At 35.9% G+C, this 27,036-nt stretch overlaps 2 protein-coding genes across 9 annotated transcripts; one reads left to right on the top strand and one right to left on the bottom strand.

The window, feature by feature from the left end:
* Positions 1–1,176: 1,176 nt before the first annotated feature.
* Positions 1,177–6,332, top strand: LOC110651243 (O-fucosyltransferase 29-like). 2 transcript variants are annotated; one of them, XM_058137544.1, is made up of 9 exons: positions 1,177–1,940; positions 2,023–2,104; positions 2,970–3,046; positions 3,316–3,404; positions 3,532–3,721; positions 3,892–4,076; positions 4,624–4,726; positions 4,998–5,326; positions 5,562–6,332. In XM_058137544.1, exons 1-9 carry the CDS (start codon positions 1,518–1,520, stop codon positions 5,962–5,964), a joined length of 1,881 nt encoding a protein of 626 aa, XP_057993527.1. In that variant the 5' UTR covers positions 1,177–1,517; the 3' UTR covers positions 5,965–6,332. The 2 variants fall into 2 exon arrangements, with proteins under 2 accessions (XP_057993527.1, XP_021662203.2); XM_021806511.2 differs by having other exon boundaries at positions 1,179–1,838.
* A 991-nt stretch (positions 6,333–7,323) lies between these two features.
* On the bottom strand, positions 7,324–24,172 carry LOC110651242 (uncharacterized). 7 transcript variants are annotated; one of them, XM_058137538.1, is made up of 17 exons: positions 24,002–24,171; positions 23,731–23,826; positions 15,866–17,535; positions 15,280–15,774; positions 14,771–14,908; positions 14,309–14,625; positions 13,649–14,118; positions 13,288–13,340; positions 13,091–13,198; positions 11,222–13,014; positions 10,927–11,035; positions 9,861–10,041; positions 9,477–9,544; positions 9,253–9,368; positions 8,281–9,162; positions 7,727–7,817; positions 7,324–7,630 (listed from the first exon to the last, which is right to left on the bottom strand). In XM_058137538.1, the coding sequence occupies exons 3-17, from the start codon at positions 17,523–17,525 to the stop codon at positions 7,611–7,613; spliced, it is 6,501 nt and encodes a 2,166-aa protein (XP_057993521.1). In that variant the 5' UTR covers positions 17,526–17,535; positions 23,731–23,826; positions 24,002–24,171; the 3' UTR covers positions 7,324–7,610. The 7 variants fall into 7 exon arrangements, 6 of the variants coding, with proteins under 6 accessions (XP_057993521.1, XP_057993525.1, XP_057993523.1 ...); XM_058137542.1 differs by having other exon boundaries at positions 7,324–7,627; XM_058137540.1 differs by having other exon boundaries at positions 23,758–23,826.
* Between the last annotated feature and the right edge of the window lie 2,864 nt (positions 24,173–27,036).

Raw genomic sequence — 27,036 nt, 5'->3', positions numbered from 1 at the left:
GCCAATTGAAGAAGAATAATTAAGAGGCGGTAGCATCATTATCCAATATGCATTTGTCAATAGATTTCGGAAACAATTAATTTGTAGGAAATGCTTGTCAATGTTTTGTTGCGCCACGTAATTTTCCAGATGGGTCCGTGTTTTTTTTTTTTAATTTTATTTTTTAATAAATTTCACGAAGTAGATCAACTTCAATAAGATTGTGCTACGGAGAATTTTGCTGACTTGACACGCATGCTATGGTTTAATTTACGAGTTGATTAAATATCGTTAACGGCGTTATAGGGTTATAGTAGACTAATTCGGGCATTATTATTTCAAAAAGAAAATTATAAATTGAATTTGAAAATGAGTAAATGGCAGTCTCATCCAAGTTTGTGGACGACCGTTTCCAGCTTGCATATGAAAATGGGTCCGTATAATTTATTAAAAGAAAGTAATTAATCTATAAACTAATTCAAGATTTGAAATAATTATTATTTTAAAATTAGAAATAGGAAATTCCTTATTTTATATTCATTTAATTTGATAAATAATCCAATTAATTTTTTTAAATGTTTAATTCTGTTAAAAAAATAAAATATTCTATTTTAATTTAATTAATTTGACTAATTGATTCAATTAAAACTTTTGAAATAGTGATCATTAATAACAAAATCATGGAGCTGACCTTTATTATACTCGGTAAATTTCATTTATTTGGTATATTAGTGGGCGTGAGGTGTCCAATTTGAATTCCAGTAAATTATAAAAAAATATATCATTTATTTCCTTAAAAAAATAATTTATAGAGATGATCAACAGCCACTTATTTTCATAGACTTCCATTTTTGCCCTGGGATGAGATTTCATTTCCATAAACGGAATCCCCGAGATTTGCCGCCGTTAGGTTAGTTATTATTATTTCCATGCAAACCGGGGGGTGAAAAACACCTTCCTTTCTTCTTTCCCTATCTGTCACTCTCTACAAACGATCAAAATCGCTGACTTCCAATTTGCCTTCCAGTAATTTTTTTTTTTAGTTTTTAATTTAACCGTAATTATACACAAAGCAAATAAATTGAATATTTGCATATATATATATATATATATATATATATTAAAGTATTTAAATATTTGTAATAATAAAATAAATATATCGAATCAGTGGACAATGCGAAACCCGGCCATATTCCATGCCATCGTTTGCCAAAAATGGTTTAGGTACTGTGAATCAAAATTACAAAAAACAGTGTTTTTCACTTTCTCATACGCACGCTCACGCACTCTGTATCCCTTTCCTCCTCTGAAAACTCGAGACTCTCCAACAGTGATCCTTCAAAACCCCACCGATTTTAGGATTTTCATTTTTCAAATATCAACACTCTCTTTATTTACTCCTTTGCCCTTCTCCGTGTGGAGAGAGAGAGTGAGAGAGAGCTGCATTTTCTGTTTTCTCGGCCATGGAGTATTGTGGAGTGGTGGTGGTGGTATTTTGAGTAAATAAAGGATGATACAATGGGCAGGATTGGGAATCGATGGGAGTGAACAAGGCCTGGAGGTTTAGCGTGATATTGGCGAACCTGGCTCTATTACAGCAACAAAACGGTAACCACAGCCCCAGCAGACGCGGTGGAAAGCATCACCACCACCAGCACCAGCACCACCATCATAGTCATAATGAGTGGTGGAGGAGGTGGAGATCTTCTGCGACGCAGCAGCGCAGGAAGATCCCGTGGTCTCTAGTGTGCGGGTTAATGCTGTTCATTTTGGGATTGATTTCTCTTTTCACTGGACACGTGGCCTCTGATCTTGAATGGTACTCCCAGAGATTGGTTAAGCACAACTTGGGCCGACTGGTAAACTTTAGAAACTTATTGTTTCCAAAATCCTTTTTTTTAAAAAAAAAAAAAAATTGGAGTGGAAATTTTTTCCGTCTTTCTTTTTCGGGAGTCAAACAGGTAAGATTCAAGCTCTTACTTGAAATGTGATGACAAATTTCCATGTAAATTATAGTATTTACTATTTTAAATTTGCTATCAGCGGCGTGAACCAATTGATAAATGGAAATCCAAGTACTCAAATTTCTTCTATGGATGCAGTGAAAGAGGACGTAATTTTGCTCGTAAGTTAATTCATAAACAAGCAGAATGATTTTTATTGGCTACTGTTTATGCAATGGGTGCTTGCTCTTTTTTTTTTTTTTGGATAAAGTCATTCTGTTGTAGTGCAAACAAAAAACCAAACTAGGAGAGGAAGATTTTCCTTATGTTTTTCTGCTTGTCAATAACTGCTAGACTACAAGAATGATAGGGAAGGTTTTGGAATAAGGAGACTAGAGGCACCAACGAAAAGTAGCATTGATATACTCTTGCTTTTTCTTTTTCTCTGGGATTCAAAGTCTTGCATATTACTGAGCATGGATTCTGTTCTTTTGGTCAAGCTCCCGCAATGCTACTTCTGTATAGCCACATTTCTAATTATCAAACATTAGGAACACTTGTTGATAATATAAATTAGGAAAATTATCTTCCTAAGCATACAAATTGCACAAGCATTATTCATTCAGTGTTGTTTTACTGCCTTAGTTCTTAGAGGAATGGGTGAAGATTCTTTTTCAAGTATTTTTGCAGTCGTTGCATCTCAAATATAAACACACTGCGGCCCCCCGCCAGCCCCTCCCCCCCGCCCGGCCTATCTTATTTCTTTGGTGTCTTGGCATCTGGAATCTGACCAATTCATGATGGTTAGCAGGATTTGCTCATGTTTATTTATGTGATTAGTAAGTTCCCAGTTCTAGCATCAACTGTGCTGATCAGGCTTATATATATATTCCCCTGTCCTCTGTTGGTTGTTGTTAAGGATAGAAAGAAAAATACATTTTTTGTATCCATATTGCTTTATTTATTTATTTAATTCTTAGTTCAAGGAAGATACTGAGTATCTATTCATGGATTGAACTTTTTAACACTTGTGATTTTTGCATCTAGCTGCCAAACATGAGCGGTCATCAAATGGCTATTTGCTTATTGCAGCAAGTGGAGGGCTGAACCAACAAAGAACCGGAGTAAGTGAAAGTTGTATTTTCCCATTATGGTTTTTCCAGAAATCTGGTGGAAGAACTTGTGATTGAATCAGTTTTGTCAATAGCACACTGTGCAGTTATGTATATGTCATCTGTACTTGTTATTTTTTTTTGGACCTATGAGCTTTACTTGAGTTGGTTTTATTAAGAAGGATTCTGTGAGATTTAGACTTATAGTCTTATTATTATTATTTCAACAAAATATAAATACATCCTTTCTGGTGAAAATAACAATCCATATCTGCACTCAGATAACTGATGCCGTGGTTGTTGCACGGATTCTTAATGCTACATTGGTTATACCAGAGTTGGATCATCATTCCTATTGGAAAGATGATAGGTAAGTTGAGATTCATTTAGTAAATTAGCTGTAACATTTAATTTGGAATATCATCTTTTCTTTTTCACAGTTGCCTTATTTATGGTCAACTTATCAATTCTTAAATACTACATTACCTGGCATGCAGTGATTTTGTCAATATTTTCGATGTTGATTGGTTCATTTCCTACCTTGCAAAAGATGTGACCATTGTCAAAAGAGTTCCTGATAAATTCATGCGATCAATGGAAAAACCTCCATATACCATGCGTGTTCCAAGAAAATCTCCGCCCGAGTATTATATAGATCAAGTTCTGCCTATACTATTGAGGAGACGTGTAAGACAATTTGCATCATCAGTGATTATTTTCTCTTATTTTTAACAACATTCTGTTTATTGTCATTTTTAATGTCCATTATTGGTTTTCTTTTAAGTTATGAATAGGCCAAGTCCTTTTCTTGATTTGTTTTCTAGTTTACATTCAGTTTTTAACTGTGAAATTCACAGGTTGTGCAATTGACCAAGTTCGATTATAGGCTTGCAAATAACCTTGATGATGAACAGCTACAAAAGTTGCGTTGCCGAGTTAATTATCACGCTTTAAGATTTGCAAAGCCCATACAAGATATTGGTCAAAGACTTGTTATGAAAGTGAGAAAGATGGCAAAACGTTTTATTGCGATTCACTTGAGGTTTGTCTCTTTCATTTAAATTGTAATATTGATATAATATTTTAAATGTTTAATTTAATTGCTTAAAGATGTATGTGGTCAATTGCAATGTTAGGTTTGTGCTGAATATCTTCAACGTTTGTGCAAGGACATTTTTACCACCTAGGTTATGTAATGTTTTCATTGTCTAACTGAAAGTAAATTGACTTTAGCCTTTTTTTGAATGTGAATCATGTTGTAGAAAAACATTTTAAGATTCTTTATTCCTTGCGTTGAGTGCTGATCTCTCCAAATATGAAATTGCAGAAGATAGCGACAAGAATATGGGCTACATGCTATATGTGATTAATATCTAAGGAATGCCTACTACATATTTTCTTATAGTATTCTGTTTCTTCATTAAGTGTGTTGTTCGTTATTTGAATATTATCTCCATACATTTGTAATTTATTACGGACATTTGTTTCATATATAGACATACACAAAACAACATGTATGAATGTTTGTTTGAATCTTCACTCGAATGCTTTGATTTTCTCATTTGTATCCTAACCCTTCTGAATCACAGGTTTGAACCTGATATGCTTGCTTTTTCTGGATGTTACTATGGTGGGGGCGAAAAGGAGAAATTTGAGCTTGGTGAAATCAGAAAGAGATGGGCAACATTACCAGTGAGATTGCTGACCTTTATGACTTTGACTTGTGATTTAGATTGAAAGTAAAATTCTCAGCCCCCTGGGTTTTGGAAGTTATTTTTGACTTGTATGAGAATAATATAAGAATTAAGAACTCTTGTCAAATTGTGCAGTCTATATTTGCTTTGAATGTTATACGTCATAGATCTCTTCCAATTACTTGTAGAAATGCTTATTGAGAGGGATTCTAATATATTTATTCTCCATTTAAATTTGACAAAATTTGTGTTTGTTCGTGATGTTTTAGGATTTAAGTGCTGAGGAAGAGCGAGCAAGAGGGAAATGCCCACTTACCCCTCATGAAGTGGGATTGATGCTGCGTGCTCTTGGATTTGCTAATGACACATACATCTATGTGGCATCTGGGGAAATATATGGGGGAGAAGACACTCTGCGGCCACTCAAAGAACTCTTTCCAAACTTCTACACAAAGGAGATGCTTGCTAATGAAGAACTTAAACCTTTTTCTCCATTTTCCTCCCGTCTGGCAGCCATTGACTACATTGTCTGTGATGAAAGTGATGTTTTTGTCACCAATAATAATGGAAACATGGCCAAGATTCTTGCAGGTCGAAGGTGAGAAATTTGGTCCATTGTGTTCTCAATTTTGCTTGTATGTGCTTAAGTTTAGACTTGCAAAATTGTTTTCAATTTAATAGGATGAACATGGACTTGACATTTGGCCTTTCAATAGTGAAACTTGACCTGAGATTTTTTTTTTATTATTATCATTAATATAGACAAATATTGTTAACTGTTTCTCTTTGGGACATTTGTCATTTAACTGTTGTTGTTGTATCATGGATCAAAGGAGGTATGCAGGGCATAAGAGGACCATCAGACCAAATGCAAAGAGGCTCAGTGCATTGTTAATGGAAAGGGATAAGATGGACTGGGATACATTTGCTAAAAAGGTGAAATCATGCCAGAGAGGATTCATGGGGGAGCCAGATGAGATGAGACCTGGGCGAGGTGAATTCCATGAATATCCTTCTCCTTGCATCTGTGAGAAGCCATTCAGTAATGATGGAAGCAGCAATGATGAAGCTCACCTATTAGAGCAAGCTCCTATGAACTCCAAGGCAAAAGTACCGTCAAAGTATATGGAGGAGAAGCAAAGTGAGAAAAGGCCTTTAAGGTCTGAGAAGAGAAGCACGAGAGAAGAACCAGCATCTTTAAGAGAGATGGAGGACGTTCAAAACTTTCCTGACTAAAGTTAATGGAAGAACTAAGCCCAAGATATATGGTTTGCGGAATTTATTCTTATATTGGTCGGATTTTCTGAGAATTATGGCTCAGTCTTTCATCTCTTCAGCTTGCCAACCTTCAGATGCTAGCTTGAAATTTTACTCGCCGGCATTATTAACTGAAGCCTGCTCAAATGTGGTGGACCGAGTTCTGTTCAGTTACTCTGGTTGGTTCAATGAACAAATTGGATCTATGTACAGCAGGGATCTTTGATGAGTTGTAATTGTTTATAAAATAGTTTTGGTAGGTACACGCTTTAGGTATGCAAAAGGTTAAATGTGGACTTTAGTTGAATTGCCGAAATTTTATCAGACATGCGTCGTTAAAAATGAAATTATTCCCAGTGATATTGTTACGCCAGACAGTGATTTCCAGCTGCACTGCGCTGAATTAAAAGTTATATTGGCGGCACATTCTGTAGATTTAATACACAAGCACGACAGCACATAAGTGAATTGTGCGAATGTCAGGATCCTTCTCTCTCTAGATTATGAGAGAGAAAACTCTGCCCTATTTTCTTTTGGTTTCTGGGCTTCTAGCGGCCGTTTTCTGTCATTGTGTCATCCTCCACGCTGCTGCATCCCGTGCGTGCCCATGGGGTTTTTGTGCTTCAGCTGGGTTTGGATTCATGTCTCAGTTCACTTGTATTCACTAGAGACCTTTCTTGGGGTCTTGTTTAAGATTATCTTTGCATGGCCTCTGTTCCTCCTGGGCAAGTTGAGATTTTCCGGTGACTAAGTCTTTGATGTTGAGGGCGGCGTGGCTATACTTGCTGCGGCCTTGCCAGGATTTGGATGCTGGATTGGAGCTCTTAGGAATCACTGTTGATATAGTTTGGACTTCTTTTAGTTTTTGTGTGGCTGGGTAGGCTTATTGTAGCTCAATGATACAAGCACTGCAACCCGTAATATTTATATCTCCATCGACCCAATCTCTATCTTCAGAATAAAAAGAAAAACAAGAGAATCGTGCCCATGTCGATTGTGCTCTACACGAGAGATTCTAAGAACGCCGAGAGCTTGCTAGCATGGAAAGGTTCTCATGAAGCTAGTAATGTTAATAGGAATTATAATTTTAAAAAACCAACACGTCAACTTATATGAAATACACTTATTATTAATAAACTCTTAAGCTCAATTTTAATTTTAGCATGTACAAGCCTCAAAACGCTCAATAGATGAGAAGAATGGCCTAACTAGAAACTAAAATAATAGATAATTGAAGATATTTTCATTTGCTCTTCGTTCCCTATTTATTTCTCCCAAATAAATTTATGTAGGTCTTTTGAACCGGTGACAACCGATAAGAGAGAATTACAAGTCCACTTTCAATGGATGATGATCTGCAAAAGCTTCCTGCAACTTCAACCCAAACTACATGGAGAATTTCCATATACAACCTACTAAGGCAAAAGCCAAGGAGATTAAATCATAATTGTGAATAAACTAAAATCGATATGAACATCTACCAACTACATCTCATAATTAAACTCAAGGAAGCAAGAATTGCCATTCCTAGCTATCTCCCCTATTTAAAATATACACAAACTACTAGAGTGTGTTCCAGTGATCATCGAACTTCTTTGAATATGATCCAACATTTCCAGGATCTTTCAACCATGGTTATTCCCTGCTGTACAATAAACCAGTCAGTTTTATGCAACCACAAAACAGAATTACATGTGAAAAAGACGGAAATGGTTTGTCACTTTGGGAACTGAAATCTCACCCCTAAAAGCATTCCTGCTTTTATAGCTTTTGTCATGCGAGACAGATGGAATTTTTGAGACCATCAACGAGCTTTGCAGCCCTTCTAATAGCTGTGGACAAGAAGCGCAAAAAGCACATCAAATTCACTAGATTTGAATTTTTGAGACCATAACACACGCTGGTCAATTATACAATAATGAAGAATAAAAAACTCTCTCTCTCTCTCTCTCTCTCTCTCTCTCTCTCTTAATTTTCTTCCTTTCAATAGGTCAATAGCCTGGTGAAGTAGTCACCGAGAGGCATGAATTATAGAAATAGATGCTTTAACAATATTAGAGGACAGCAAGATAATGAAAGGTTTGATGGAAATCAATGAATCTAAGATATGTTAACAGGAATCAGCATTTAGCTACACAAGCAGATGTCCATCTAGAAAGGGAATTGAGGAGGATACCAAGTTGGATTAATTAGATTGGAAAACATGATTACAACATGAAAAAGATTTGATGCAACAAACTCTTGCAAATGATATCACAAAACAGAAGGCAAGAACTTTAAAACCGAATAACTTACTCTAGATGTTGGCTGAATTCTGCGATTAGATCTACGTGGCTCAACAGGATCAGAGGTTGATTGTGCAGAATAACCATGCAAATCTGCATCCTCCTCAATTCTACTCAACTTTCCACCAGCAGGGGCAAGTTTTTCTTTACTTACTCGGTCAGGTTTAGCATTTGTGGTGTACATTTTCTTAGAAGAAACAGTATCTGATGGAAGAGCAAGTGCAGAAAATAAGATTGGGCCCTCTGTTGCTCCATCAGAACTAGAAAATGATTGAAAGGCCATCAGGTTCTGCTTTTCCAAAGTGTTTTCACCATGGTTTACAGAATCCTTTGCCTTTGTAGTATTATCTCCAACAGCACTATCATCAGGAGCAGAAATTGCAGCACTTAATAGGCTGTCCTTCTGAGGAACTGCTCTACTAGAAACATTCTGTGGTTTTCCAGACTTAAGTACCTTGGGCTTGGAAACAGCTGCTCGTCTTTCATTTGATTCAGTCTTTGTACTTTTCAATCCCCGGGATCCTGCTCCTTGAGGCATCAAATATTTAGCTAACTTGATGGAATCATTTGCTTCATTGATTCGACTACTCCGATCTGCAACATAATGCTTGCTAACTTCCATAAATTTCCTTTTCTTTCCAGGCTTGGGTACACCAAAGATTACTCTAGATCCTTCCTTTTGCAACCCAGTCCTAGTCATTCTCAGTGCATCAGGCCTATTCCCATCTCTGGTGCTCTTACCCATATTGAATAGTTTTTCATCAGCTGATAAATCTAATAATGTTGGATCAACAGATTCCATTGTATCAATACTTTTTGAGGTCTTGTCCTTCCCCTTGGCCTCCACGATAGGGCTACGCAACCTTGGTCGCTTCTCTTGTGGGGTATCACCCTGAACACCAGATTTGCAAGTTAGTGCAACCAAGCATGAAAAAGTTTGGTCCAGCCAAATATCAAATGGTTAAGAAGTGCAAATAATCACCCCATGAGAAGAGCGACTGCTCTCTCCTGAATTGGACCATTCAATCCATTCCCCATTTTTCCATATGAGAGAAGGCCGAAGTTCCCATGGTTTAAAGGCTGTTGTTTCTCCTTGAGCTGCAAGCAAAGTGGAAGAAAGATCTATCTATGAACAAAAAGTATTATCAGCTAAAACATAAAACTTTGGGCCGTCATTGAGCTAGACCCGCTATCATACATACGTACCTGGAAAATTGACAGTAACCATAGGCTCATCTTTCTTGCTCTTTTCAGTTATTACTCCCTCCCACCAGCTGAAAGAATAAAACAAAACAAAATCATCATACTTGTTTAAGGCACAAAGAGGTCCTCAAGCCTAGGTGCAAGGCACAGTGGTGTGAGTGAGATGTGGGGCAAGGATAGAAACATGAAATGCAAAAGATAATGGTTCCAAAAGGACACTTCTCACTTCCAACAGTTTCTTAAAAAAAACTCGGGTTATCGCTTTGTGCATAGTTAAGCAAAGTAAAGCTTAAAATTTTAAGCATCTCGATCTCTCTCACTGAACTTGGGTATCATAGTATCAATAACTCTATCACAACAATATAGCAATGGTATATACATGCATACCTATCTTGTATCCATGCATCAACTCTATCACCAACAGACCAATTATAGTCCATGATGGCAGCTCTCCTCCTCTTCCTTGTTCCTTCAAATGGCAAGGCAGTATTAGGACGGGCAACACGTATTTTGGGTGCCTCATCTCCTTCCCCTTCAAGTGAAACCCACTCCTTTAACTTTTCTGAGCCTAATGGATGAAATCAAACAGAAAAAAGAAAGGATTATCAATTTCATTTCATGCATCCGTTATGAGCAACAAATTCCAACACTACTATACATTCTTTCCATTTTTTTTAAAACCTCTTTACACAAGGAGAATCTTTAGGGGAACAGTAGTTGCAACTGAAAAGGTGCAAAAATTAATATGATCAGAAATATATCCTTCTACAATCTCTCCAAAGCACAAGAGCTATTCATATCTGAGCTTGCCTGAAATGCCTGGAGCAAGACACTACTAGATCCTATCTATCTACATCACAATACCCTCTCTTCGATTGTCCAACATGTCCTAAATGTTCATCACTTCATACCAATCTTTATGCATCCAAGGACTGTAGCAATATGCTATGGCCTAGTCCTACAACCTTTTTTCCTTTCTTTACTACAAAGATTTAGTAATACAGCAAACACAAGGCAAATTAGACTTCTTTGTTTACAGGTATATATAATCTAAAAGAAAATCAACTTCCTGCTAAGTGTGATGACCACATATGGTATTACCATAAGGGGGCATTTGGTACGAGGTTAACTTGTAAATTTTAATCTCTCATTAATGTTGTTTGGATACTCAAGGAGATTATGTTAACTTTTCACCTCATTAATATTTATGCCTTTTTAAAGGGTTAAATGTTAACCTTGGGGGACTAAGTTAATAATTACCCTCTTCCAAGATTAAAACTTATTGGGGTAACATTTAACCCTTAATTTTTTAACCTTTTACAAAAACATCCTAAGAGTTTATCTGGACCGAGCACAAGGGTTATCCAAGTTTTTTTGCATTCATAGGTGTCAACAATGAATTTATTCATTAATCATGCACCTATGCCAGTTTTCCAGTAAAGAAAATACTTACCTTCACCTGATGTGAGCTCAGCATAACTCACATAAGCCTTCCCATCCTTTAAACTCAAAATTTTGGCTGGGAACCAGGCTGCCTTAAATCCACTCCCATCTTTGAAAACCTAATAATAACAATAAAACAAAAAGCCTAAAATGTTCATTAATAGCCAGCCAAAAAGACAAGGAAGAAGAGAATAACTAGATAGGAAATTAAGAAGGAACACAGTATTCCAATTCACATCAGAAGAGAGTCCAATTTACTGCAATGGAGTGTAAAATGCAATTGAGGAAAGTTAGAAATTTCAAACCTCAACGATGGAACTCTCCATAATGCTATTCTCTTTTAGAGTTTCCGCCTTTCCATAGTCATTCTGAACAATGGAAGATCTGGATCCATTCTCAGATTCAGGGACCACCCCTATGGTTTTGGCCAAATCAGAAGCCTTGCGGCCCTTTTGCCCTTTGGCGTCCTTTGCAATGGCTGCACCAGAGCCAGAGACAACATCTAACAATCTCCCATGGTCCTCACTAGATATGTCTCTAAAAGTAGGTGACTTCCCATGGTTAGTGATCTGATTTTCTTTCTTATCTGATGGAACTTCTTTTGACTGCCTAGCAGAAGTATCTGAACCTCCAAAATTGTCCACATCTCTACCATTGTCATTTGATTTAGAAACCAGCTCAGAAGTTACTTGTGCTACTTTCCAATAAGCCCCTGGACCAGCTGCTAAAAGCTCACTCAATGGTACAGGATCACCCATAGCCACTATTTTCCCAGCTTGAGACACAGCTTCTGCTGCCAGCTCTGCAGCTTTTACAATAGCATCCATATTTTCAGCTCGTTTTGATGCAGCCAAAGCAGTTTCAACCCTCCTTCTAGCAGCCTCCCTTGCAGCAACAAGAATTGAACTGGAGCTGTTTGTTCCATCATCACCCTTCAAAATGGATGCAGGAGTAGCCTTACCCAAATTTTTCATGCCATCAGAAAGAGAGTTAAAATTGATCTGACTTGGGTTATGGTGACCACCAGAAACTACTGCTTCTTCAGCCATCAGTTTAGCTAGCAATGCAGCATTTGATGCAACCTTGGCAGCTGCAGCTGCAGCCTTTGCAACAGCAGCAGCAGCTGCTATTGCAACAGCTGCAGATGCTAGTTTGGTTTCAACATCTGGTAAAAACCCAGAATTTCTCTGCTTATCTAACTGATCCCATATTTCCCGGCTATGATTAACAGCAGAAGTAGCAAGTGCAGAGGCATTCTCCGCCTGCAGCCTAGCCTCCTTTATCTGGCCAAGGGTATCCTCTGAAAAAATTGCCCTCGGTTCTACATGGCCTCCTTTAATAAGATCAGAAGAAGATGCAGGAGTTACAGATGTAATGAATTTCTCTGTGGGGGCTTTAGAAATAAAGCCAACAGAAGTTGTGATGGCAATGGAAGTAGACACAGGACCAGAAACAACAGAAGCAACAATAGGTTCCACATGAAGTTGAGATGGCAAAACATTTTTCCCAGGATTCTCAGATACTGAAGCCTTTTTTCTTTTTCTAGGCTTTAGATCAGAAGATGTTTGATTGGCTGATGCTGTTACCATTTTTGCCTCTAGCACAGAAGTAGTCCCAGAAAAAACACTAGCCGAGGCTCCACTTTGAACCATTGGAACAGTAGGCTTTGCACCAGACGAATGAGGCACAGATGATTCTTTCACAGGTGTCAATTGAACGGATTCTGAGACAGGCAATTGCACAGAAAAACGACCACTTGTGTCAAGAGCAGAAGTCTGTGGAGATGCAACCCAAGGGCCACCAAAAGGAGCCTGAGATAGCCAAGAAGGACTATGCCCAACAAAATTCCTGATAACCGGAGCCTGATGAGGATGCAAAGGCGAAAGTGCCTGCTGATAATCAGTAACTGGGCCCCTTGGCATAGCACTTGTTTGCAGAGTGTCACCAGGAGTGGGCATACCCCAAAGTGGTGAAGAGAGGGATACAATGGGATTCACAATTGTAGGAGTACCCTTGCTGCTGCCTCGGACAACAGGTGAGGAGACTACTTTACTTTGATGTGCACTTTGTTTAATTGATTGCTCGGTAGCTCTAGCACCTGTGAATCTCAATTCTGAAACACCTACACTCAACCAACTTCAAATAAAAATTAATAAGCTTCACCAGACAGATACCTGAACGAGATTGCAGAGGTGTCTCAGGGGTAATGAGATGAGACTTTTGACCATGAAGCCTTTCTAAACATGAGCGCCAGGCACTCTCCCAAATGCTCCTACCACCATCTAAAGGCCCACAATAGCAGAAAATTCTACATCAATGTCAAGGGGCCATAAGAGAGAGACAGCAAGATAAAGGAGGAAGGACCACTTACCAGGTCCTCCAAAGGCAGATATCATATATGCTTCATCAGGTGCCGTTCCTTGACTGCAGCAACAATTTCAAACACAATTAAAAGTAGGATAATGATCCTCAAACTAGATATCTTTTTTGGGGAATAAAAAGTAAGACCAAAAACTAAACAGAGACCAGCTAAGCCCTTGTCTTTTCCATTTTCTTTATATTTTTTTCCCGGGTTGGGTGGAGCTGGAGGGGCAAGCATATCAGCAAAAACATCCAAGAGCACCTTAATCACATTCATCAAGTCAATTTGGCCAACTCCACCCTTATCTATGCCATAATGTGTCGTTAGCAAGTAGCAACAGTATATGAAAACATCAAAGAATAGAACCCACATCAAAGCTCCATAAACAAAGATCTGAGCACGCAATTGCACTTGCTGTAAATCTGTGAAGGGTTGCTGAAACATTGCAGCTGGAGAAACTGAAGAATTCAAATCTGGCAGACCAGAAGTTGATGTTGCAAGAACAAATGGCTTTAAATTACTAGTGTCCACATGTCCATAGCGTTGCATCTCATTGGATTGCACAAGTTGAGAAACACCAGATGGGCTCAGGGAAACACTGGTTGTTTTGACCCCTCTTTCTGATCTCACAGAAGATGTTACTTTAACAGGATTTCCCTTTTTAGCAGTTTCTTTCGCTGTTGCCTTACTGGCTCGTCTTGTTTTACGAGCAGAATTACCTTTTGAAGCATCATGTGCAATAGCGACATTAGAAAACTTTGGACTTCCACGAGAAATATCTTGAGCAGTCTTGGGATCTAATTGGCCTAAGCCAGAACTTGAAGTAGATCTATCCACAATCTTTGAAAAGGACAGGAGGGAAAACAAATTAATAAAGGATCATATTGAGTATTACTAAGTGTTATTTCAGTGTATATATACCTACAGAATACAGTCAAACAAATAGGATAAATATATCAGAAAAATATAAGTAATCTAAGAACAAAAACTATAAAATCAATATTCAATACAAAACTGAGATAGAATTTACCAGGGGTACTTTGCTGGCTTCTATATTTGAAAAGGGCTGCCATTTCTTGGCATCTTTTTGAGGCGGATCTGCCAGTGGAGTGACCTCAAAAGTGAAGCTACTATCATCTTTAGAGGCATCATTTTGATTTGGATCCTTAGAAGCAGACTGCATTTTGATGGCATTGCCATCAGTTACCTCAGAAACTGAAACACCCTGGTTTGACAATATTTTGAGTTCCTCCTTATTACTCTGATCACAAGAAAGCTCAGTAGTTCTAATGACAGCAGGGGAACCACCAGCTGGCTTGTCAAGATCATCACTGCGTTCATGTACTACTGCACAAAGTATAGCTTGGGATTCAGAAAGTGCAGAACAGAAGGAAGCCTCCTGGATTTTATGGTAATCTATACATATACAATCTAAGATGGTGACTGTTAATAAAAGTAAACCTCAACAAATAGATAATATTAAATGATCTACCATTAGTGCTAGGAACAGCAGTCTGCTCAAAACTCATATCTCCAGATCCCATGACAGTGTTTTCCTCCTGAACTTTTAGACTAGTATCATGGCAAGACTCCTTTATGGCTAATGGCACAGACCCAAGTATCTCATTGTCTACGGTTGGTTTTGTATAAAGGAGAAAGTATGAAATGACAAAAATAAGTTTAGTTTCAGTGTGAGAAATGACAAAATATTTCATAAAAAAAAAGAGCACAGTTTGTTAAAATTTCAAACATGAAATCATCCATTCAATATCTATATATAACTTAAATAGTTCAAGTGCATGTTGAAGTAGCAATAAAAAGCCACTTTAATCCGTCCTGAAACATCTGGTCATCAGAAATGTGAAAAGGCAATGATTGCAATGTTTTCCTATGTTTGAACACTTGATTGTTATGTATACATACATACATACATACATGAGAGAGAGAGAGAGAGAGAGAGAGAGAGAGCATGTACTTGTTATACAAATTACAGAAGCTCACCTGAAACATTTTTAGTTTTTTTGTCATCATTTACTAGTGCTTCAATGCTGTATTCCTGGTTTGTAATTGAACCACAATGAATTGGACACACTTCTTCATCCTTTGTGTCATGGCCATCTTTTTCTATCACTACTGTTTGGCAATCAATTCGGCTTTCTGTATTACGAGCATCCACTACTGACAGAGAATGATCAACTGGTTCACACAGCACCTCTTCAGCAGCGGCAGAAGATTCCTTTTCAGATTCAGAAACAGGATCTACTCCAGTTGTTGCTTGACTAGATGCCTTATGATCAGATAAACTTGCTTCCGTGGAAATCTTGGCAACAGTGTCTTCCTCTTTATCTGAGTAAGTAAACACTGCAGGTAAACCTGACACTTCAAAATCCTTGTGATCAACAACCACATCAGTAGTAATGCAATTCTCAGAGGACACTGGAGCATCACCCACTGTATTACAGGATAAGTTAGCATCTTTGAAGGTGAAATCTGATGCTGCAAAAGAGAAGAGAAAAAGAGCTTCAAAATAACTCAATTCTGCAAACATCACAGCTAAAAGTCAGTAAAGTAAGAATTCATCATTTACCTGATTCACTTACAGCAGTGGTATCTGATTGAGGTTTAGAAACTATCAACTCAATTTCTATGCTACCTTCACCGAAAGAAGAGGTCCCAACTCCTTTATCAATGATTATATCTCTATTACTATCATCAGAAGGCAACTCCACGATCCCTTTTTGCTCAATAACAGGAACATCTTTATCACATTTGTCAACGTCGCATTGTCTAGGGACCTTATTTTCTTCATCCATTTGGATGGATTCAACAATTGCCGATGGCAAAACATGGCCTTCAACAAGTGTGTTACTAACAAACTCAGCTGAAGAACAGACCTCAGGCAAACTAGAATTAATGGCTCCATAGCTACTGCTTTCATCCACTTTATCTTCAGAACATTTATCGTCTTCTGTAGGCAACAGACATGCCCCAGACTTACTCACTAAGTTCTTGGCGTCCAAGTGGGACCCATTAGACTTCTCAACTTCATGCCTTTCATCTGTAGCATTTCCTTCAACCACCACAGATGGTACTTCATGTGCATCTACTCCAGAATGAACATACTGCATCTCTAAGCCAGAATAACCCTTGGGTATTACACTAGGATCCTCCACGCTGCCCATGCTAGTTTCAATTGCACTTGTTTCTTCCATAGATTCTACAGAGGCCATACAAAGAGGATTGTCCAAATACGAAGAGTCCCTTTCAGCCATTTCTGCACTCAAAACCTGAGCATGCATTTGAGCCCCTTGGCTTAATACACCCCCTTCCTCCTGATACTCACCCTTATCTGTTCCTGAAAGATCTAGATTTTCATTGGCAGTCTCATTTACATGATTTAATGAACCTTCATTAATCAATCCATCATTTCCCGTAAAGATATTTTTTGCATTAGCAAATGCATTATTAATTTGTGTCCCTGAAGCAGAACCTTCTTGTATCCTGTTATCTAAAGATTCATTAATAACAGTATCAACTTCCCTTTGACTAACGTCATTACATTTATCATCGATGAACTGACTCCCCTCAGCAATAGGCAGCCTGACCTCTACGCTAATGGAAGTTGGGTCACCTAAACCTTTATCAACAGATGCATTGCCTCGATGAGTCTGTGAACTATCCTCAACTTGACGCTGCTGCCCACAACCATCATCATTTAACACTGAAAATTTTTCTGGGAATTCACCTGGAAGTAATGCGGGCTGTAAATTTGTAGCATCTACCACTCTAGCTGGTATATTACAATCCTGTTTTGAGCTGGGCTCCATTTGCTTTACGATGCAACCCAGTTCATCACAGGCAACTGACTCCTTCGTATTAATTTGTACAGGAATATGTTCCTCCTGGCCAACAGATTTTAATAACATTTCAACAGATTCTGAGGAGGTTGCCTCAGACCAGACATTATTGCACCTTGAAATGGAGCAAGTCTCTGCTGCACCTGAACTGAACTGTATCCCACTACTACCCCGGGAGAAATCTTCAATCCACTGGCTATCTTCGTTACTTTCAATGCCCAGAAAAACCTCAGTTTCAACCAAACTGTCAAACCTTAAAGTTCCATGAAGACTGTCATCAAAATCAAACTTTGGAAGAGCATATGGCCGTAGAACAGAAGGAAATTTATTGCTCCCTTCACCAGCTAAATGGAGATTCTGGCTTTGAAAATCTTTGTCATCATAATCCATGAGTGTATGCCTAAAAAATAAAATGGTGAGCAAGGGGGGAGAGGAAGCAAGAGATGTCATCAAGATACAAATAATACAAAGAAGATCATTTACCCAAGTTATAAAAGTGGGCAAGGCAGCATTCGTTAAAATATAACTAACATAAGTAAATTATGAGAAGTGTCATCTTACAAAAACATATATACCATGAAACAAGTAATTAATAACTACACAAAACGTCACATATTGTCCTTCAGTAGCCATTTCAAAAGAAAATGTAAAACAACATGCACATTGATTGCTGCTACTCCATAATTATTCTCCTAAACCCTTACAAACCAGGCTACTCTTTTTATTTTGTTGCGCAATTACACTAGTATGCACAATGGCTACTAACAAACTATCATTGTCCTGGTTATGAGCTTAAGTTAATCATGGAAGTGACTGGAACATGGGGACAGTGTGTGACAGTAAATTAAATAACATCATAAAATTCAAAGCATATGGAAGGGAGGGAGGATAAGACAACAAAGTGTTATATGAAGTATGAACAGCTTACAAGGTTGGAAGTTAGACATTTCCTTTTTATTTTTACCTCTCTAACTCACAAGCTGCTATTCTTCAGCCACAGCAATCAAATTGGCTTCCTCAATACAAATATAAAACTTACAAGTGGAATCAAAATATGGCATGACATGATATAGTAGAATAAAAGCATGCCAATAAACTTCCCAAAAAAAATATAATGGTCTGATTTACAATACTTTTGCATGGAAGAACGCCAGTCATATGTCAAATAATCCCTACCTCAGTACTTGGGAAACCAATTAAAATGAACATTAAATATAAACAGATGATGTTATTGCTTAAAGGAAAATTCTTATTTAAATTCAAAAAGAAATCCAGTTATGATAAAGACCAAAGGACAGTTGGAAGAAAGAAAAACCTTCAGTTTTTAGTCTAGAAAGCTTTTGTTTTTCTTATTATCACAAGAGAGCAAAAGAGAGAAATAAAAAGTCTTATTTGTAAGAGAAAAGTTTTTATTTGAAATAGAGAGTATGAGTTTGCATAGGGAAAAGTCTGGTTGTTGGTTAATACAATAAAGTTTGACTTTTAGAGAAGAAAATATCCTCTTTGGAGAGAGAGTGGTTTTCAGGAGGAAAATCTTACCAATATTGTTTTAGGAAAAGTTTAAAATTTTGAAGTTTGAGGGGAAAAAGAATGGATAGCCAGCCAGTTAGAGGTTTCTATTGTGCATGGGTGCAAGTGATGCTTGACAATGGCAGTAATATAGAAGACAATGTGCTATAATGTTAGAAATAAGATGAGCAAAGCAAGGACGATGAATAAGAAATAAAAACTAGTGATCTTGTCAAATCCACAATAGTTTTGTTAACCAAGGGAAAGTTGACTTACATGGTTACACCTTTTTTCAAGAGCAAACTAGCAAATTATACTCACTGCATGATGATAGAAATACACCTGAATCTCAAGAAAAGACCCGAACATAACAATCAAAGTAGTACTCCAGATCACCTGGCCAATCTATGAAAATATTAGGGTAACTTTCCATCATATTCAGGGGCATCAACCTTGACTATCATCGTAACGTATCCAAAGTCCTAGTGATCATACCTATGAGGTTGATACACAGTACTCTTGGATCATGTTATGCAGTACACCACTTAGTAAAATATAAGGTATGTAGAGGATAGACTTAATTGGTACGCCAATTTGATTTGCGATATGTCAATTATATTTATTCGGTATGTAAATTATATTTATATGGCATTTTTTTAATTTTATTTAACATAACATGTTAATAAAAAATTAATAATTAATTCATAAGATATTTTTAATATAACACTCATTATTTAAAATTTAATAAAATAATATAAAATTTAACTCAACTCAACTCAACTAAGTCTTTATCTCAAAATTTTGGATCGGCTATATGGATTCCCTTTCTCCACTCTAAACGATTTTATGTTAAGTCCTCAGAAATGTATAATGCTTCTAAGTCATGTTGTACTACTCTCATCCAAGTTAGTTTAGGTCTACCCTTACTTTTCTTTCTATCCTCTAACCTAATGTGCTCTACTTGTCTAACTGAAGCCTCTGTATATCTACGCTTTACATGACCAAACCATCTCAATTTCCTTTCCCTCAATTCATCCTCAATTGACACTTCTTCTACTATTTCTCTAGTACCCTTATTACGAACTTTATCTAGTCTAGTATGGCCACTCATCCACCTTAACATTCTCATTTCCGCAACTCCTATCTTAGACACATACGACTCCTTCAGTGCCCAACACTCACTACCATATAAAATGGCCAGTCGTATGGCTGTACAGTAAAATTTTTCTTTCAACTTATTGGGAATTTTGCGATCACATAAAACTCACATGGCACGTTTCCATTTCAACCATATGGCTTTAATCCTATGACTAACATACTCCTCACATCCCCCATCCACTTGAATGATTGAGCCGAGATATTTAAAGTAATTATTTTGGAGCAGTACTACTACATCCAAATTAACTCCTTCCCTATCACCAGTTCGGCCTTCACAAAACTTGTAATGTATGTATTCTGTCTTCATTCTACTTAACTTAAAGCCCTTTGACTCTAGAGTGCTTATCCAAAGCTCTAGCTTTCTATTGACTTTTTCTCGTATCGCATCTATCAGATCTATATCATCTGCAAACATTAAGCACCAATGGATACTCTCTCGTATATGTTTCGTCAATTCATCTAAAACTAATATAAAAAGGTAAGGGCTTACAGCTGAACCTTGGTGTAATCCAATTAAGATAGAAAAATCTCGTATCCCCTCCCACTGTGCGCACAATAGTAATTGCTCCTTCATACATATCCTTCAACAGTTATATGTACCTAATAGATACCTTCTTTTGTTCTAACACTCTCCATAAGATATCTCTTGGAACACTATCATAAGCCTTCTCCAAATCGATAAAAAACATGTGTAGATCTTTCTTTACATCTCTATATTTCTCCATCAAGCTTCTAATAAGAAAGATCGCTTCCATAGTTGAACGATCGGGCATGAAGCCAAATTGATTGGAAGAGATAGAAGTGTCCTGACGTAGTCTATATTCCACAACTCTCTCCCACAACTTCATAGTATGACTCATGAGTTTAATTCCCCTATAGTTTGAGCAACTCTGTATATCTCCCTTATTTTTAAAAATAGGTACTAAAATACTCCTGCTCTATTCATCAGGCATTTTCTTTGAGTTTAGAATCTTATTAAACAATTTAATTAACCATGCCACTCCTACATCTCCCAAACACTTTCACACTTCAATTGGTATTCCATCAGGTCCACAGGCTTCACCTACTTTCATTCTCTTAAGTGCTTCCTTTACTTCTAAAGATCTAATCCTTCTAGTATAATTCACATTTTTTTCCATTGCTATGTAGTCTATATTCCCGCTATTACCACTTTGACTATCATTAAAGAAATCATTAAAATAATTTCTCTATCTTTCTTTAATGTCCTCATCTTTCACCAACACTTTTCCTTTTTTATCCTTAATGCATCTAACTTGATTGAGATCTTGACAGTTCTTCTCTCCTCCTTGCTAATCTATGAATATCTTTCTCCCCTTCTTTAGTTCCAAGTTTCTCATATAACTTTTCAAAGGCACGCGCTCTTGTTTGACTAACTGCCTTTTTTGCCTCTTCATATGCCTCATTATTATCACACTTAAGTAATTTCTTATACCATTATCTCTTTTTCTTCACTGCCTTTTGTACTTTCTCATTCCACCACCATCTCTCTTTTGAGGGTGGTCCATGTCCTCTAGACTCTCCAAGTACTTTTCTGGCTGCTTCTACAATCTTTAATGCCATATGTATCCACATACCATTGGCATTCATATCCAGCATTCATATCCAGCTTTCATGCTTCGGACTCGAGAAGCTCATTTTTTAACTTCACTTGCTTTACTCCTTTGAACTCCCACCACTTTGTTCGAGCTACACTATTTCTTCCAATCTTACTTGAATTGTTCTTAAACTTGACATCCAAAATCACCAACTAATGCTGACTTGTTAAAGCCTCTCCCGGAATGGCCTTACAATCCTTGCATAAAGCTCTATTTGTCTTCCTGGTTAAGAAGAAGTCAATTTGGTTTCTATGTTGCCCACTTTTGAAAGTCACTAAATATGACTCTCTTTTTATAAAGTAGGTATTTGCTAATATTAGGTCGTATACCATAGCAAAATCCATGATAATTTTTTCCCTCCTCATTTCGACTACCAAAACCAAAACCTCCATGAACATTCTCATAACCTTGCCTATCACTTCCTATATGTCCATTCAAATCTCCACCAATGAAAACATTCTCTTCATTCAGTATGCTTTGCATTAGATCATCCATATCTTCCCAAAACATTTGTTTAATCTCACTATCTAGTCCTATTTGTGGGGCATAAGCACTAACTACATTTATTGTTTCTCTTTCTAGTACTAGTTTTGCTAGTATAATTCTATCCCCTACTCTTTTCATAGCTATTACAGTATCTTTCAATGTCCTGTCTATGATTATGCCCACTCTGTTCTTGTTCCTCTCCTTTCCGGTAAACCACAATTTGTTCCCTGAGTTACCCACTTCCTTGCTTTTCTCTCCTACCCATTTTGTCTCCTGAATGCAAGCAATATTCACCCTTCTTCTTTCCAAGAAATCCACAAGCTCCATTAATTTTCCGGTAAGTAATCCAACATTCCAAGTACCAACTCTGATTCTCTTCCTATCCTGTTCCTTCCTAATTGATCTCCTTATATGATATCTTCTATTACTCAGTATGCCTATCTTGTGTTCTGTTCCACTATCTATTCTACTATCTATCCTATAAACTAACTTCTTTACTCACACCCGTCCTTGATGTGGGAACACTTACTCATTTAACACCACCCGCGTGCGCCGGCATGGCGCGTTGCTTTCCATGAACGCCCTACACCCTTGCATATTTCTTACTACACTCGGGTTCCGATGTAACGCGTAATAAGTAGAAGACGCCCATCGTTTATATCATTTGAATCCATATCATGAGATGTGACGAAATTAATGATATTTATATTTTTTAAAAGCTATTATCTTTCTACTAATAAATTAATCAAAAGTATTTATTGCATATTTTTCAATATCAAGATTTCACTGGCACCTAATCCACTAAAAATGAAAAAACCAAAAAGTCCCATAAGATCATAAGGCCCATTAAAAAAAATGAAAAAGTACCATAAGGCCATAAGGCCCATTAAATCAGCGAGTCTGTAACCTGTTAAAAAACTCAATTGTGAAACTATTATTTCAGCGAACTAGGATGCGTAACAAGCATTTTGGAACCCCAACGTACTGCATTCAGGAAAGCACATCCCTGTTCGTGGTTCAGAGGGGAGGCAGCAAATTAGATAACTATGGTCTGGAACCCTAGCATGGGGTCCAAGTGGCTTAGGATTTCACCCTAGACTGTAAAAGAGTGGATGTCTATGGGTCCTATCTATGCTGAGTCCTAGGGATCAGCTGGACAAGAAGCTATAATATGCCCAGTTGTTGGATAAGCACATAGGGGAATCAAGGAATTTTGCTGCAAATCAGAACAACTATGACACAACACATAACTATCCATTTTGCATGGCCGTGTTGTTCCAATCGATACAATTTAATACAAAAATTAAAAATTAAAAAGAAAAGAGAGAAAAAGGTATTAGAATTGTATTCAAAATTTAACTTAATCTACTTAGAAACAATTATTTACTAGATAGAAGAACAAACTGTGCAAATGATACATATGCGCTTGTGCACACACCAGCATGCACATGTCACCTGAACATAGCTTAGAAGGTGTAACCTCTTTATGAATTTAAATTAAAGTATAATCCCCTCTACTTTCTCTGTGAACTTACAAATCAATTCTACTCGGCTAACAATACAACCAAATTCCACAAAAACCCTAGCTTAAGCTTTTTAAACATTTAATAACTTTAACAAGGAAAGTAGCCACTTCCTAGCTCTTAAAACCAACTATACCCTAAAAAAGGGCGACAAAGTTCGAGCCTTTAAACTTAATTCACCATTTTCAAGCAAAAATCAAAGCAAATACCCTTTTTTTACTTGCACACGTTATCAAAACAAGAATAAAAGGGCTAACCTTATATGCTTTTATTAGAAAAAATAAAGTAGGAAATGAACAGTACCAGAACAAGTAAGTCTAGAGACGCTACCTCCCTCCATCCGGTGACGAAATCCAGGCCGGTTGATCCTCAACTCTTCCCCAATCGTAAGCTCATCTACTGCTCCACAATAAACAAGATTTAAAAAAAAACAAAAAAAAAGAAAAAAAAAAGCTGAAATTAGCCATCCGTATGTCGCAAATTTGCTCACTTTTAGCTAAAAGAAAAACCTAATCAAGTGACATCAAGCTACCAAACACAAACAATTTCTGCTCGCTAGAGAATGTATACTCACCGGAATCTTTAATTCGCCGGTGGATCGAGCTAGGGTTCCGGTCAATCGAAGACCAAAAAGCCGAGAGAGAGAGAGAGAGAGAGAGAGAGAGAGAGAGAGAGATTTTCCTCTTTGTCAGTGGTGGTCTGTTTCGCGTTCTCACGCCAGAGAAATGAAAACGTGCCCGTTCGATGTTAATGAGTGAAGGTGATGGAATTTGAAAAAAAGTGGGGTATTCCGAGTTAGTCATGATCCAACGAATGTAAACGGATTGGAATGTGACACGTGGCCCATTGTCATACGTCTGACAAAGCTTATAGAGCAATGTTAAAGCGATGACAGAACTTGTGACTGTATGATTGGCAGCCACCCGATTCTCGAGACGGTAGAGGATTTGAACGGTGATAAAGGGTGCTGTGAGAGAGAGATGGTGACGGGAGGGTGTTAGACTTAGGTTGACCGTGGATTTTGGAAAATCCAAAGTGAAATCTTGTGGAGGGTACGTGGCTGGAGAAAGTTAGGTTGGGTTGGGTCAGAGGAGGCTATGGCTCTCGCGTAGGAGCGCAAAAGAGAGCATCGTGAATATCATTTTTGGGCCGTTCGATTATACAACTTCTGAGATAGTACGTTTGGATTAGGTACTATAACGAGTACAAATATTACGCTTCTAAATACTCATTAAATATATTTATTTATTATTAATTTTACATTAAATAATATTAAATTAAAAAAGTTTAATTTTAAATAAAAATATAATTTTTTACTGTTAATGTAAAATTATTAATTTTAATAAAGTGTGCAAGGAGAATTCAGGACATGCTAGAGGGAGTGGTGTTATTCAATATCATCGTGATATTTGGATGGGAGTTATTTGATTCGGTTAGGTGTTATAATCTGTAATCTGTAACATGTGAACTTAATTTCTCAATGTTGTGCTTTTCTATTTAGGGATTGACAAGTTAAAATTTAGTATTACTATTGGGAAGCCAATGAAATTGCTGTCAGATTAGCCAATTTCGTTGTGTATGCTAGTTTGGGCAGACATTTTCTTCGTGCTCCTATTACGGCAATCATCGATCTCTTGATGTAGGATTGCCAAAGTTTAACGCGTCATAAGATTATCTCTGTTTTTTTTTTCTCCTCGTTTGGGGTTTTTCCAAAAAAATAAATAATTATATTTAATAAATTTTAATAATTGTAATATTATATTAGTTAAAAAATCCGTTTTAAGAATATGAAAAGAATTAATAATGAGAAATATAATATTTTTTTACTTGCTGTTTTAGGCATGAGCTATCTTGCCTAAGCACCAGCCTCAGCCAATTCTTGCCGGTGGATTATAAAATTTTATGTTATTATTTAGGAAATTTACAATTTGATTATTTGGTTTTATTATATATTATACTTTAATTTTTAAATTTTAAAAAATTATTTATTTAGTTATTAAAATTTATATTATATTAATTTTAATTTTTAATTTTTAAAAATTAATTACTTATTCTACAAATTCTATATTGCATTATACTTTAGTAACTGTAGTTAATATATAAAATAATTGAGTCATTATGTCTATAGATAAAATTATTATAAATATTAAAATGATAGAAATTAAATTATTTTATATATTAAAATTAAATAGATTAAATAATTATTTTTTCAAAATTCAAGGGTTAAGTGTAATTTAATACAAAACTCATTGACTAAATATTTAATTTTTTAAAATTTAACAACTAAAATATAATATAAGGTTCGTTATCAATTTTTTTTATTTACTAATTGGTGATTTATTTAGTTGTCTTATTACTATTAAAAGTGTTTTACAATTAAATCTCTGAAATATTTTACAATCCGCATATTAGTTTTTGATATGTTTTTAATAATGATTTAGTTACTAAAATTTAATTTAATTTATTTTCTCTTGAAAGTTAGGTAATAAATTCATTGATCGATAAAAATCTTTACAAAGAGGCCATAATTGAAGAAAATACACACGAAGCTCATGCTCAAATTCAACTCTAGTCCTCGACATCTAAAATGATCGTCAATTCACTTAATTATTTTTAATTCAATTCACTTAATTATTTTTAATTCAAATAATTTAATTTATAAATTTTATTTTATTAATAAATAGTTTCTAAAATTTTATTTTATAAGAAAATAGTCATTTCATCTAAATTTTAAATTTAAATAATTATATAAAATTATTTAAATGTATAATAAAAAAATATTTAATTATAAAATTTAAATTTATAAATTATTTTATTAAACAAACAAAATTTTATCAACTAAATTATTTTAAATTAAAAATATAATTTACGACAATAATTAATTTATTAATAAATTTTAAATATAAAAATTAAATTAATATTAAAAGTTCAATAATTAAATTTAACATGTGAATTTTATTATACCTAATAAATTCAATTGTAAATTACCCTCCAAGAGACCACTCTCTATTTCTCGATTCTCGTAATTTGATTGGAGTAGTACCTCGTCGTCGTTTTTGGTACGCCATTGCGTACACCTTTTGTAATTGTGAGTTTTTTTTTTTTCAATTTTCAAACATGCTATTATTAAAAAAATTGAAGGAAATTATATAAATTATTAAAGTATTCGTATTCTGCTTATTTTTTTTACTAAAACTAATAATTAAAAAATATTATGATATTTATTATTTAGTATCAACTTCATCAAAATTATTAAAATCCAAACCATTCCTAAAAGTATGTGAAATATAATTGAGGAAAATTAAAAATTTAGCTAAAGTTAATAATATTTAAAATGATGACTTTTTTTTTATCTCTTGTTTTTTCAAGAAAAAAAAAACTATTGAATAAGTATTCAGTATTTTATATAAATTAAATTTTTAATAAATTCAATAATATGCAATTGGAAAAAATAATTCTTTGATTAATTGAAAAACAAGTTCAAATATATAAGAATAGGTTTTTCCTTAAAAATATCTTCTAGTAATTAACATGTTTAAACTTAATTTTAATGTTAAGCTTATATCACTTTCTAAATGGATCAAAATTGCATAATTTAATGTTTAAAAA

The sequence above is a fragment of the Hevea brasiliensis genome, chromosome 16 (assembly GCF_030052815.1).
Source record: "Hevea brasiliensis isolate MT/VB/25A 57/8 chromosome 16, ASM3005281v1, whole genome shotgun sequence".
NCBI classification, from domain to species: Eukaryota; Viridiplantae; Streptophyta; class Magnoliopsida; order Malpighiales; family Euphorbiaceae; genus Hevea; species Hevea brasiliensis.
Note: the sequence above shows the minus strand (reverse complement) of the source record. Positions and strands in the feature narration are given on the sequence as shown.